This window comes from Cavia porcellus, unplaced genomic scaffold, assembly GCF_034190915.1.
Source record: "Cavia porcellus strain 051 isolate PalLab524CR breed Dunkin Hartley unplaced genomic scaffold, mCavPor4.1 scaffold_1, whole genome shotgun sequence".
Classification (NCBI taxonomy): Eukaryota; Metazoa; Chordata; class Mammalia; order Rodentia; family Caviidae; genus Cavia; species Cavia porcellus.
The window spans coordinates 60357203-60370103 of NW_026947484.1; the positions used below are offsets into that span (position 1 = coordinate 60357203).

At 41.3% G+C, this 12901-nt stretch overlaps 1 protein-coding gene across 1 annotated transcript in view; it reads left to right on the forward strand.

The window, feature by feature from the left end:
* The window catches only part of Unc13c (unc-13 homolog C), a 438787-nt gene that overhangs the window by 170881 nt on the left and 255005 nt on the right, over positions 1–12901 (forward strand). Inside the window, exons 8-9 of the mRNA XM_003471882.5 lie at positions 2105–2332; positions 3711–3852. Coding sequence (XP_003471930.2) covers positions 2105–2332; positions 3711–3852 — 370 coding nt within the window. The remainder of the gene's footprint in view (positions 1–2104; positions 2333–3710; positions 3853–12901) is intronic.

The window sequence follows — 12901 nt, forward strand, 5'->3', positions numbered from 1 at the left end:
GCTAAGTATTTTTAAAGAATTCAAGAGGCAGCAGTTTAATGGTCTGAGGTTTGATTCCCTTGCATGAAAAACCTCTTGACATTTTAACTCTGAATTTGGGAGTTACTGTTTGTATGAGCCTTTCTTGTAAGTAGTATATCTGGATTCTTCTGAATTTACAGAAATAATTCAAAATATATTTTACCATGTGAGACTTTGATACTCCTTGCAAGAGCCTTTGGGATGCTCACAGCCATAGTAATAATAACTGCCTGGCACTGGGGGAGATGGTGGTGTTTTCATCATTCTAGCCTGTGAAGGCCCTTAGTCTGTGGAAAATCACATTTGGGGGTATCCCTATGTGCCAGATGGTGTTTGCTGGCACCCACTGTCCTTTACACTTAACGAATATCCCTATGCTTTAAATAAGGTATGGCTAGGAGGAGTTGCTGCTATTTGCCAAGCAGAAGCACATTCTACTAGATACAATGCAGTGCAACCATTATTGAAAAATTGCAAGCATGCTTCATCACTGAGGGTTGCATAATTCGCAAATACGTAGCTGTTATAGGACACACATTAAAAGATGAGTAGGGCGTTTAGAATATCTTTTAAGATTGCTTTAAATAAGTTCCTGTTTTTGTATTCCTTTCATTTAAATGTGGTTTAAATTCTTGAAGTTATAATATTGATACAGACAAATAATCTATTCTTTCTACTATTGGAATATTCATATCTTTTACCTTCTGCTGATCATACCCTATTATGAGTATACATTTTCCATTTAGGAAACAGATGTTATACTTTTAAATAATTTTTTTCAATAAAGTAGTACTGTCACTTTCTATATGGATCTATTTTGATGAAAATTAATAGTTGATCTCTCTTTTGTTTGGCTTTTATGCTTAAATTATACTCAGTATTCACACAATTAGATTTATAGGATTTTACTGAGGATATCATTCATGGCAAGGATTATGCAAATAAATTATCCCATTTATTCTCCAGACATTTTTTGAGATATTTGGGTTCCAATTTCATAAATATAATGTTTCAAAAATGATGATACAAGTTAGCCAGTGCTTCCAGCCACATAGATGGAAATTGGGGCAATTGGACTAAGGACCCAAGTCTTCCGATCCTTTCCTTTGTACCACAGTTGCCTCTGTGCCAAAAGTAAGTTATTTCCATGGTGGCCGTTGCTGCAGACACCAGGACACAGGCTCTACCCCTCGCTGCACTCACGCGAGCTGTGAGGATGGGACGTAGGCTGTGTAGCTCACTGAGGCATCTGGTGAGACAGAGAGGACACATGCAGCTCTGGGGACAGTAGTCCCTGGGTAGAGAAGGTGGCGATCCAGAACTAGGATTCTGGAAATGCATCACTGCCCGAAGAAAGGTGCAAAAAGCAAAATGGGACACAAACATGTATCCTAAAATCAAAATGAGTTTTGGTTAGACAAGGAGAATGGAGGCTTCGAAACTGGGGAAGTCAAGGTGCTCTCAGGCTGCAGTGTCTCAAGTCAGCAGCCCACACACCACGCTCAGCCTGCTGCTTTCCAGGTCTTCACATTCATCTCCAGTGAAATTGTGTACCGTTACAATACAGAATGTATGCAAATGAAAAAGTTCAAATACAGGAAAATTTTCACACATTTAATTGTAGTAAATCCCATCAGGAAAAGTAATTAGAGAAATTGAAGAACTCAAGTGTTGGAGTTGCTGATTCCTGAGTGACATTTGCCACTTCTACCCATTTCTCTCTTAGTTTTCTCTTGGATATTCATCAAGTAAAATCAGGTGTTTTATGACAGAGTGGGTTGAGTGCATTGTTTTTGCTGTTTGTGAAATTATTCTCTGAACATTCCAACCAAATACTTTCATATGTGTTCCAGTGTTGTAAGTGAGCGAACTGGGAATCTTGAAGGGCGGTTTACTCACCAATGAGACCAGTGAGAGCCAATTGCTCTGCAGCACAGCACAGGGACTTCTTCCCTGGGGTCTCCCCAAACACCACCCTGATCCTGAGAGGGGAAAGAGTCATTCTCATAATTCTCCTGCTCCCGCTTCGAGCCAGCAGGATGTCATGGCATGCATTCACACCGCCATCGATTTTCTGTTACAGGAGCAGCGGAGAAGAGCTCTAAGCACGGCGCTGAGGACAAGACACAGACCATTATCAGCGCCATGAAAGAAAGAATGAAGGTCAGGGAGAAAAACAGGCCCGAGGTGTTTGAAGTAATTCGGGAAATGTTTCAGATTCCCAAAGAAGATTTTGTACAGTACACAAAAGCAGCCAAGCAGAGCGTATTGGATGGGACCTCTAAGTGGTCTGCAAAAATAACCATTACAGGTAAAAGTAGTTTTCCTTAAAGTCTTTGTTCCCTATTGACGCTGAATGTTTCAGAAATCACTGCTCATAGCAGTTATGGGTAAAAGAAATAGAATACTTTCCCAGGTTGTAACACTCTCTGACAAGTCTGGTTGTTACATCAGAGTCCATCTACTAGATAATTGCAGTATTGCAGCTTTCCTTCTAACGTGCTCAACAGTATCCCAGAGATTCCAGGAGATTAGCTTGGTTACCGCCCAGCACTGATAAATTACAAATGTAGCCAATAATAGTCATTTGAGTCCCAACTCATCCGTCCATCTGATGCGTGAGCAAAGGCCATTTGAGGTCAGGGAGCTTCTAAACTGCCAGGAATGATGCAGACATTGGCAAAGCTTCTTAACCTACTCTGTCAGATTTAGAAGGTAAAGATGTTTCTTTGGGATGAGAGGATCCACACTGACAGCAAATTCATAAAACACCTTTAAATCACAGAGCTTTGAGCAGTGCTGGGCAACTTTTGCCTGCCATCAGGGCCTCGTCTTCCTGTCTGTGTGTGTACACAGGACCTGAGCACGGAGTGCACACATCATGACAAGCAGGTGTATGTGCTTCCTCGGAGGCAGAAGGAAGGACGAGTCAAAGGAAGGAGCTTTGTTTTAAATTTACAGACAACATGGTTTTTCTCTTGTGCAGCAGGATGTTTCGAAGTAGATATGCATGTGGAATGTAAAGTCTGGATAGCCGACACCTGCATTCCTCTCATCACTGTCTCAGGGGAGAGCGCACAAACTCTCCACACATGTCCCGAGAGTGCAGCGTGTCCAACGAGTTGTCTGCACCTCACTGTAGGCCTTGTGGCTCTGTGGAAACCATCCTGCCTACTTAATTGTAGTGTGCAGGCTTCCACTGACCTCGCACCATCCCAGTTTCCGCCTAACACCCAGATCTGGTATCCAGGGCTGCAGTTTTATTTATGAAATCACCTTTTTAGATTACACATGTGTGACACCAGGTGGCACCTTTTTCCGTGCCTGTCTTATTTCACTTAAGGTAATGTCCTTCACGTATATCCGCCTATCACAATGGCAGGATCTCTTTCTCATTGTATGTGATAAATCAGTAAAACACTTCAGTAGATATTTCTCAAAAGACAAATAACTGGCCACAGGTGTATGGAAAACTGTCCAGCATCACGGATCATTGGGGAAATCCAAGTTAAAACCATGAGGAGGCGTTATTTCATACGTGTTTTTTCATCACTGTAAAAATCATTTCGGCTATGGGAATAAAAACAGTGATCATGCATCTGTAAACCAAGGAGATAAAAAGTATTTTCTGTGATTATTCGGACCTGAGGATGTCTTTGTGCTAAAATGTTCATTCTGGTTTATTTCAGTGGTGTCTGCACAAGGCTTGCAAGCAAAAGACAAGACAGGATCAAGCGACCCCTACGTGACAGTTCAGGTTGGAAAAAACAAAAGAAGGACTAAAACCATTTTTGGAAACTTGAATCCAGTATGGGATGAGAAGTTTTATTTGTGAGTATATAGTGTAAAACTATTACAAATATCAAAATATTTAACAGCAAATTTAAGACTGGCAAGCACAGAATAAGGTGATAATTATATTTTAATAATCTCATGCAGAAATTACGAAGAATGAAACTTAGTAGTGTGAACTTACTTAATATTCTCATAGCATTGGTTATTTATTCCTTACTGTTAAGCAGCTGAAGGAAAGAATATTTCACAGGAAAACAAGGTGGCACAGTGACGGTGACTTTGCAGGAGGGAAAAAATGATTCACAACATAATCTATGATCTGGGACAAGCCAATTGCTGGGAATTTACAGCAGTGATTGGACAGGAGAAAGGTCCCGGGTGTCTCGGGGCCATCAGTCAGGGTAGACCGGTACCTGCACTCACCTCCACGACAAGGGTGGTGAGAGCAAGGGTGGTGGCACCACTTGCCTTTGCCCTTTCCTGTGAGGACAGTTATTTTTAAACCTCTTGTATCTTGCACCTAATAGCAAGAAATCATTTTTTTCTCAGGATTCTTTTCTTTTTGGAGACAATAAATAAATAAATACTTCCAATTACTGTGGGCAGAAGTGGGAACCTCTGGATTCAAAGGCATCTGTTTTCTTTCCTTCTCTCTCCGCAAACAAATTAAATATGCATCTCATTAACATTGCTAAGCAAACAACCCCAGAAAACGGGGCTTGCGGGGAGGGGACAGAGATGTGGGCTGAATGTGTAAGAAGCAGAATTTCTGGTGTGTGTTGGTGATGAGAGAAAGTGCTGGGAGATGTCTGGGGATGTCATAGGCCATGCCACAAAGGCAGGAGAAGCTAAGGGACGCGGTGGCCTCTCCCTGCAGGGGGATGGAGGGACTCCTTCAATAGTCCTGTGTCCTTAAGCACCAGACAAGACATCAATACGGCGCTGTCAATTCAGGTTCTTACTGGAGTCGAGTAGAGGGGTAAAGCTGAATAAAGATGCCAGGAGCAGGCTGGAAAGGCTGGCAGAGCGGAGAACAGACGTTCAGGATGAGAAGCAGGAAGGACACTGTGTGCCCAAAGCTGGGATGCGGCCGGAGCCTCCAGGTCCTAGGAGAGGCTGGATGGTGGATAGTTAGGAGCAGCTTTACTGACGTGGACCTGACGGGACAAAATCTTCACACAGGCGTCAGTCTGTTAGGACCCCAGTGCACACCTCATGGAGTCAGCCCAGAGGGTTAACCTCGGGGCCGCCTGTCCTGTCCAGAAGATTCTTCATCCCCAGCCCCTCTGCCGGCCTCTGTCTCATCTGCTCTCTGATGCTATTGCTTGCACTTGTTTTGCCTTTTCTAGAGCTCTGTGAATGGCTCAGGAGGAAGGCGCTCTGTGTCCTGTGGTTCTGTTTACTCAGTGTAATTGCTTTGTGGTCCACCCGAGCTCCAAGGGACTGCAACGGCTCATTTCCTTTTATTGCTGTGCTTCATCCCACGCGATCATGCCATTTTATTTTTATACACAAATGTCTGAGAATTCTAGGTCTGACACGACCTTCTCGTACTTGAGAAGGCAAATCTCTTCAGTCTTGGCTTCCTAGCTGGCATGTGGCTGGGTCTTAGGTCGGCTCTGCTTGACATTTGTCTGGAAACCAAATAAGAACTTTAAGCTTCTTTTTATTTGTTTTTAGATTATGGGTATATTTTATTTGACTAAGTATCTATTCAAGCATTTTGACTGCTTTGTAGCCTTGGTGTTTATATTATAGTATTAGGTTTTACTTTTAGCTGTATGATACATCTTGAAATACGTCAGTGTGTAAGTTAGTAGGCGTAAGCTCATTTCTGAATATGGCCATGTAAGTATTTCTGTGCCATCTTTCTCTGCTAAATTGCATTTCCACTGGTGATAAAATTCAGCTCTATGTATGTGTGGGAACATTGATGAATTCTGTATTCATTCTGTTGATTTGTGCTTTATGATTCATGCTTTAGGATCACGTAGTCCTGATCACTGTAGCTTTATGATAAGTAGAACAGTAAGGTAACGGTGGCCTTTCTTCCAAAATTTCTTCCTTTGTTTCAAGGTCATTTTGGGATCTTCCAATTATTTCCACATTAATTTTAGAATCGTTTCATCACATTTTACTGAATGAAAGCGGTAAACTCCTGGTGGAATTTTGGGGTTTCCAGTACGACGTCAGGCAGCAGTGACCTGAGCACAGGTCACTCAGCTCCTCTTGTTGGATCAGATGGCCAGGTTTCTCAGCCATGGTATTGGCGATGAGAAACCACCTTCCATCCCCAGTGAGCAGTGCCTGGCAGTGGGAAGTGACTTCACAGTCGCTATTGGTCTGTTTCTGTACCCAGTGTGACGACTGTGATTTTGTGATCTAAAAGAGCAGAGGTCCTGCCTGTTATCATCACACACTCTGTGAGAAGTCTGCTGCAGTCCGTGGGGCTCCCCACATGGCATGTCTTCTCCCCAGCAGCCACTTTGTCATTTGTGTGATTAAATTGCCATACAACACAGTCTATTTGTCATCGTGTTTCTGGTCCATAGGGTTGTGAGGCCACCTGAGACTGATTTGGCATTGTCTTTCAAGTTTGGAAAAAGCTGTCATTTATGTTTCTGCCACCTCCTGTTTGGGGACCCACTTAGTACATATATGGCCTCTGAAACACGTCCCATTGCTCATGGAGACCATTTTTTCTTTTCTCTTCCCTCTTTTCCTTCTGTTTCACTTGGGTTGTTTCTATCTAAGTTAGTTTTTCTCCCAGACTGTCTACTGTGCTACAATCCAAGCCAGTTTGTTTTTCTATCAGATATTCTATTTTTATCTTGGGAAATTCAAATTTGGTCTTTTCCTTCTATGCCTCTGCTTAACTTTAATGACTGTCATCTGACTGCCAGTTGAGTATCAGTGTCCAGATTTGATGGGTAAATTTTGATTGATAAGCCTCAACCCTGATCGATAAGTACTTTGCTTTATTTAGTAGGATATGTCAGTGATGCGTCATAACCATGCTCATCTTGGGAAATTAGTGTGCATGCACAGCACATCTGGACCATTTGTATTGTAGCCTCCCCTCTCCTTCCCTGGGCCCCTTTCCTGCTCCACAGATCTAACTCCCTGTGTTTTTTTTTTTTTTTTAACCAACTTTCTTTTGTTTTTCTCATTAAATTACTTATAGTTTCAGTCTCTCTTATTGGAGAAATCACACCGTACTTAACTTCCTATGTCTCATGTATTTCACTTCGTATTATATCTCAAGGTCCATCTGTTTTCCTAAAATGACCTGGGGTTATCCTTTCCATGACTGCACATTACCCTGTTTCTTTATCCATCCATCCATTAATGGGTAGATAGCTCAGTACCCTAATTTAGCTCTTGTGAGCTGTACTGCTGTGAATACGGGTATGCACACATCACGTGATGCGATGCCTTTTCCTCTTTCAGGAAGATACCAGAAGAGGTACAACCAGGTAAAATTTAAAATCTCCGTACTTGTTTGCATAATGGTTGTACTAGTTTACGTTTCCACAAGGAAGTAGAAGCGTGTAATGTTTTTGAGTCCTTGATATTAGCTATTCTCACTGGAAGAAGGTAAAATCTCAGTGAGGTTTTGATTTGCATTTCTGTAATGGCCAAAGACACTGGACATTTCTTTTCATGTCTTTGGTTCATTTCTATTTAATTTTAGTGCAGGTAGGTCATACCTGTGTAGATTCAATCTTCTGGTTACCAGGTGGTAGTTAACCAGTTTTCCCAGAACCATTCACTAAAGAGGTTATGTTTCCTCCAGCATATATTATTGGCCTCTTTGTCAAAACTATGATGGCTGAAGGTGCTTGAGGTTGTTTCTGCATCTTGTGGTTCACTGGTTAAGTTTTGGTTTTTTGCCAGTACCATGCTGGTTTTATCACTGTAGCTTTGTAGTATAATTTGAAGTCCAGGATTGTGATGCCTCCTGCTTTTCCCTTGCTGCTCAGGATTACTTTGGCTATTCCAGTTCTCTTCTGGTTGCACATAAATTGTAGAATCACTTTTTCTAGTTCTGCGAAAAATACTGGTGGCATTTTTGGTTGAAATTGCATTAAATCTATGCATCCTTGTTGGTAAGATGGCCAAGAGCAAGGTTATCTTCTCATTTTCTCATGACTTCTGCCTTCAATCTTTTTTCCTGAACACTGTAGAATATAGAAGTGTTTCACTTCCTTTGTTAGATTAATTCCAAGATGTTTGCTTTTCTTTTTTGAAGGTACTGTAAATGGGATTATTTTCTTTTTTAAGCTAAGTTTATCGGTATATCTTAGGTATACATAGTGATCATATTCATCATAGGAATTTATACCCATTCATGATGTATTTTGATTCCTCCTTTTTTCCCAATCCCCTTCTACTTCTCTTCCCCTCTCTATTTACAAAGCTTTGTTTCCATTTTATCCTTTTTAAAAATCATTTGTCCTCTCCCCTTCCTTTCCTTCTTTTCTCCTTCCCCCATTCTAATTCTTCTTTCCTTTTGAACAATTTCTTTCCATTTCACAATATCTACAACACATTTTGGTCCTTATTAACTCTCAGTTTTCACACCAGATAGACAATACAATGTTTATATATGTGACTCTGATTTATTTCACTTAAGAGTACAGTCTCAAGTTGCATTCATTTGCCAAGAAATGCCTCAAATTTATCCTTCTTTATGCCTAAGTATTACTCCACTATTTTAAAAAATCTTCTTTATCTATGACTCATTGATGGTCATTTAGGTTGTTTCCAAGATCTGGCTATTGCAAACTGTGTTGCTATAAATATGGGTGTCAATATATCACTGTAGAGACCTAGAATAGCAAAAAAAAAATCTCCACAACAAAGGCAAGGCAGGTAACATTATAATCCCTGACTTGAAATTATACTACAAAGCTACTGTGATAAAAGCAACTTGGTATGGGCAAAAAAGTAGGCCTGAGGATCAGTGGAACAGATTAGAAGATGTAGAAACAACTCCAAACACACTTAACCTCCTTGTCATTGACAAACAAGGCCAAACAAGTTCCCTGGAAGAAAGATAGCCTCTTTAATAAATGGTTCTGGAAAAACTGGCTCACCACATGCTGAAGATTAAAACTAGATCCATGCCTAACACCATGCACTAAACTAAAATAAAAACGGGTCAAAAACCTAAATATCAAAACATTAACACTAACTCTGCTGCAAGAGGGAATAGACAAAACTCTGCAGACACTGGTGTGGACAAAGATTTCATGAACAAAATCCTGATCACACAGGAAATAATACAATCACTAATTGGCATATTGTCCTATTAAAAAGCTTTTGCACAACAAAAGAAATCACCAACAGAGTGAAAAGACAACCACAGAGTGAGGAAAAGCTTTTAGCCAGTTGTCCTTCAAAATACTTAGTTCTAGAACATACAAAGCCCTGGGATTGTTTTCTCAATTCTCTTTTAGTAAGTTCATTTTTGCTATAAAAGAATACTGATGATTTTTATTTATTATGTGTCCTGCTACTTTGCTGTGTTTATTAGTTATAAGAGCCTTTGAGTTTTTGGATCTTCTATGTAAAGGATTGTGTCATCTGCAAGTCATGCCATCTTTTCATTTCCTTGATGAACATACAAGCAAAAGCCCTCAGTGAGATACTGGCAAACAGAATGCAACACAGCATTCAAAAGATCCTACATCATGACTAACAGCTTCATCCCAAGGATGCAGGAATGTTTCAACATACATGAATCTATAAATGTAATATACTACATTAACAGAAGTGAGAGTAAAATCACACAATCGTCTCCCTAGACATGGAAAAAGGCTTTGACAAAATGCAACATCCATTCGTGATAGAAACCTTGTAGAAAACAGGTAAGAAGGATTCAGTAAGTGGTAGAAGACTCAAAGCTTTCCCTCTAAAGTCAGGAACACGACAAGGCTGCCCACTGTCACCTCTCCTGCTCAACAGAGTACTCAAAACATTAGCCAGAGCTGTTAGGTAAGTGGCAGAAATAAAAAGGATTTGAATAACAAAGGGAGAAGTCAAACTATTCTTATTTTCAAATGATTGATAATTTTCAATCAATTTTGATTGATATTTTTCTCCTTATTATGCATAATACTTTGCAAGCCTGGGAATTTTACTAAAGTACCAGACATTGTAAATACAGTTGAGCATCTTTTATAAGTTTTTAATCTTTGATCTTAATCTGGTCAATTTACATGAAAACACAGGTTCTCTAGATCTCATTTTTAAATTATTTTAAATAGAAATAAAGCAGAGCTCAGTCTCAGGCTTGCTATGCCCCATTATGGAAGCAGGACAGTTTAACATGCTCTACCTGCACACCCGGGAGTTGTTAGGTTTTCTAGCTGCTCCTGGACATCAGCCTTGTGGGAATGGCGGCCTTGCTCTGTGTCCACTCGCATTGGGCAGCCTCCTTGTACGTGTGCTCGCCCTCACTCAGAGTCCTCAAGGCGACCAGGTTGCTGAGGATCTCTGAAGTTTGCCTCTCCTTCAGCTCTGTTTCCTTCCATAACATGCTGACTACTAGCTGCCTTGGTCTCCCCCAGCTTTTGGCTTGGTTCCTGTACCCAAGAGCCTCACAGGTCTACCCGGGTCTGCTTCAGGCCCATGTGTGGTAGGAAGCCAGCGGGCCTTCAGGGCCTCCTTGCTCTCCATCTCTCAGGGCCCTGCTTCTTCCCGGCTGCTTCAACGCAGTCCTGCAAAGCTGTGCTTTGCCTATTTCTTCACTTTGGGTTTATATGGGGGACATCTCTGGCCCCTGCTGCTCCTCACTGGAATATAAAGTCTGGAAACATGAATTTAATTCACCAGCCAAAATTAAATAGTTTGAGAACCAATATAGGGGATCCAAAACAAAATATTATTTCTGCAGTTATTTGGGCCCAAAGTACCTGTCCAGAGGAGAGCAGAAATGACAGTCATTGTCAAACTTTCATGCCAGCAAGGCCCTGAGACAGCAGGTGAGCAACGAGACCCCAGAGGAGACTACCATGGCCGAGGCCAGGGCTCGCACACCCACTGAGACCTAGCAGCACCCAGCTGGGAGAGAGAATGATGTCCACACATGTTCCAAGTGGCAGACTGTAGATCATCTTCATTAGTACTCGCAATAACATCATATATATTATTGATTAATGTCATATATATTCACGATGCATAATAAATGTTTAAGCAACATTATTTTTAATGAAAAGTAAATTCAAATTTAAATCTGTTGTACCCTGCCATGCATGAAATCTGTCAGAATACTAATAATGATTTTTGAATAAAATCACACAAGTACTTCCTTTTTGCCTCATTATAGAACATCAAAACATGTGCAATGTTCTTTTAACATTGATTGTTTTGGTCACCAGTGTTAGGAACTCAGATGCTGTCCTCTTTAGAGGGGCCTAGATTGAGCTTGCACATCTCTGTGTACCTGCTACCTGTGTACGACATTTTCATCTGACCATGAAGTGGCATGCGAACGGGAAGTTACCTTTCCTTCACTTCTGGCTGTTTGGCAAGAGGACATTAGATCCATTTTGAGAAATGCACACATCATGAGTGAATTCACCCCTGCTTATCCTACTCTGACAGTTCCGCTCTGTGAGCCAGGGTAAAAATGTGTCCTGTTGTTCTAAGAATAAAATATCTTATTAACAGCACAGCTTCTGTTTCCTTTTGGGTCAATTTACTTGGCTTCTAGGTGCATATATATGTACATGTGTGTGTATGCATGCACATACATATACATATACATATACGTATACGTATATGTATACACATACACATACGTATACGTATATACATACGTATGTATACACATACGTATACATATACATATATATTTGTGTGTGTGGTGGTGGTGGTGGTATTGGGAATCAAACCCTGAGCCTCACCCATTCCAGCCACCAGCTCTACCACTGCATCACATTCCCAGCCCTTGGGCATTTTTTTCTAAAATGAAAATTAGGATGACAGCTCATGCACTGCAGAGCTATCCTATGTTTACGTAATGCACAGGAACCTCATGACGGGCAGTGTCACTGTCAACACCACCAGTGTGGGCACCATCTCACTGGGATCAAGGCTTGCAGCAGATGTGACAGTGATGTTCTCCTCAGGTCACCAAGCTCCAGCCTGGCAGAGAGGCTGAAGGGGGATCAAGGAACAGGAGACAGAAAGATGAAAGTACTGTTGCAGCAGAACCAACTGTTGAGAGGGCACAGAGACAGAGAGGTATTTCCAATCCACTTTCTCCTTTTAGTGATGAGAAATTGCCGGCTCGTGGAAGAGCCAGCTCTGCAAAGGAACTGTGTTGTAAAGCCGCGTGTAAGACATGAGGTGTGATCACTAAACATGGTCAGTATTTATTTTTTAAAAAACTTTACAATAAAAGATGTATTTCCCTTAATCCTTTGCAAAACCCCCCCCCCTTCCTTGGAGCTCACTCTCTCCATCATTCTCACTCTCTCATCATTCTGGAACTGCGTGGCAGTTCCAGAGTCCACTTTCTTGAGTGTCTGTAGTTGTGCTGTTGTGGCTGCCTCCACACCCTCAATTGACTCAAAATGTTCACCGTTTATAGTCATTTTGACTTTGGAAAAGAGCTAGAGGTCACACGCTGCCAAACCTGCAAATAAGGTAGAGGGGGACACAGCACCAGGGTTTGTTTTGGTGGAGTTTTTTGTTAGAAATTATCATAAATGTTTTGAATTGATTCAGGACATAGAGGCAACCAGGGCAGTGAAACTAAAGACATTCATGAAGAGGAACCCAGAGCTGCTGCAGAGAGCGGCAAGAACTATGGATTGCAATGCCAAACAGAAACACCACAGTGACATCCAGGGTTTAGAGGCAGATTTATTTAACATTGGATAGACAGGGAATCAATCGTTCTTCAAAGCATCAGGCCCCAAAGGCCCAGGGAGGGAGGTTTTTATGGCGTTGAAAGGGATGGTACAGAGTAATTCTCTGTCATTGATTGGTTCTTATATTATGCGTCATAGTGACCAGCTATGCATCATAGTGACCAGCCATTTCTAAGAAACAGAAATAACCAGAAATGCAA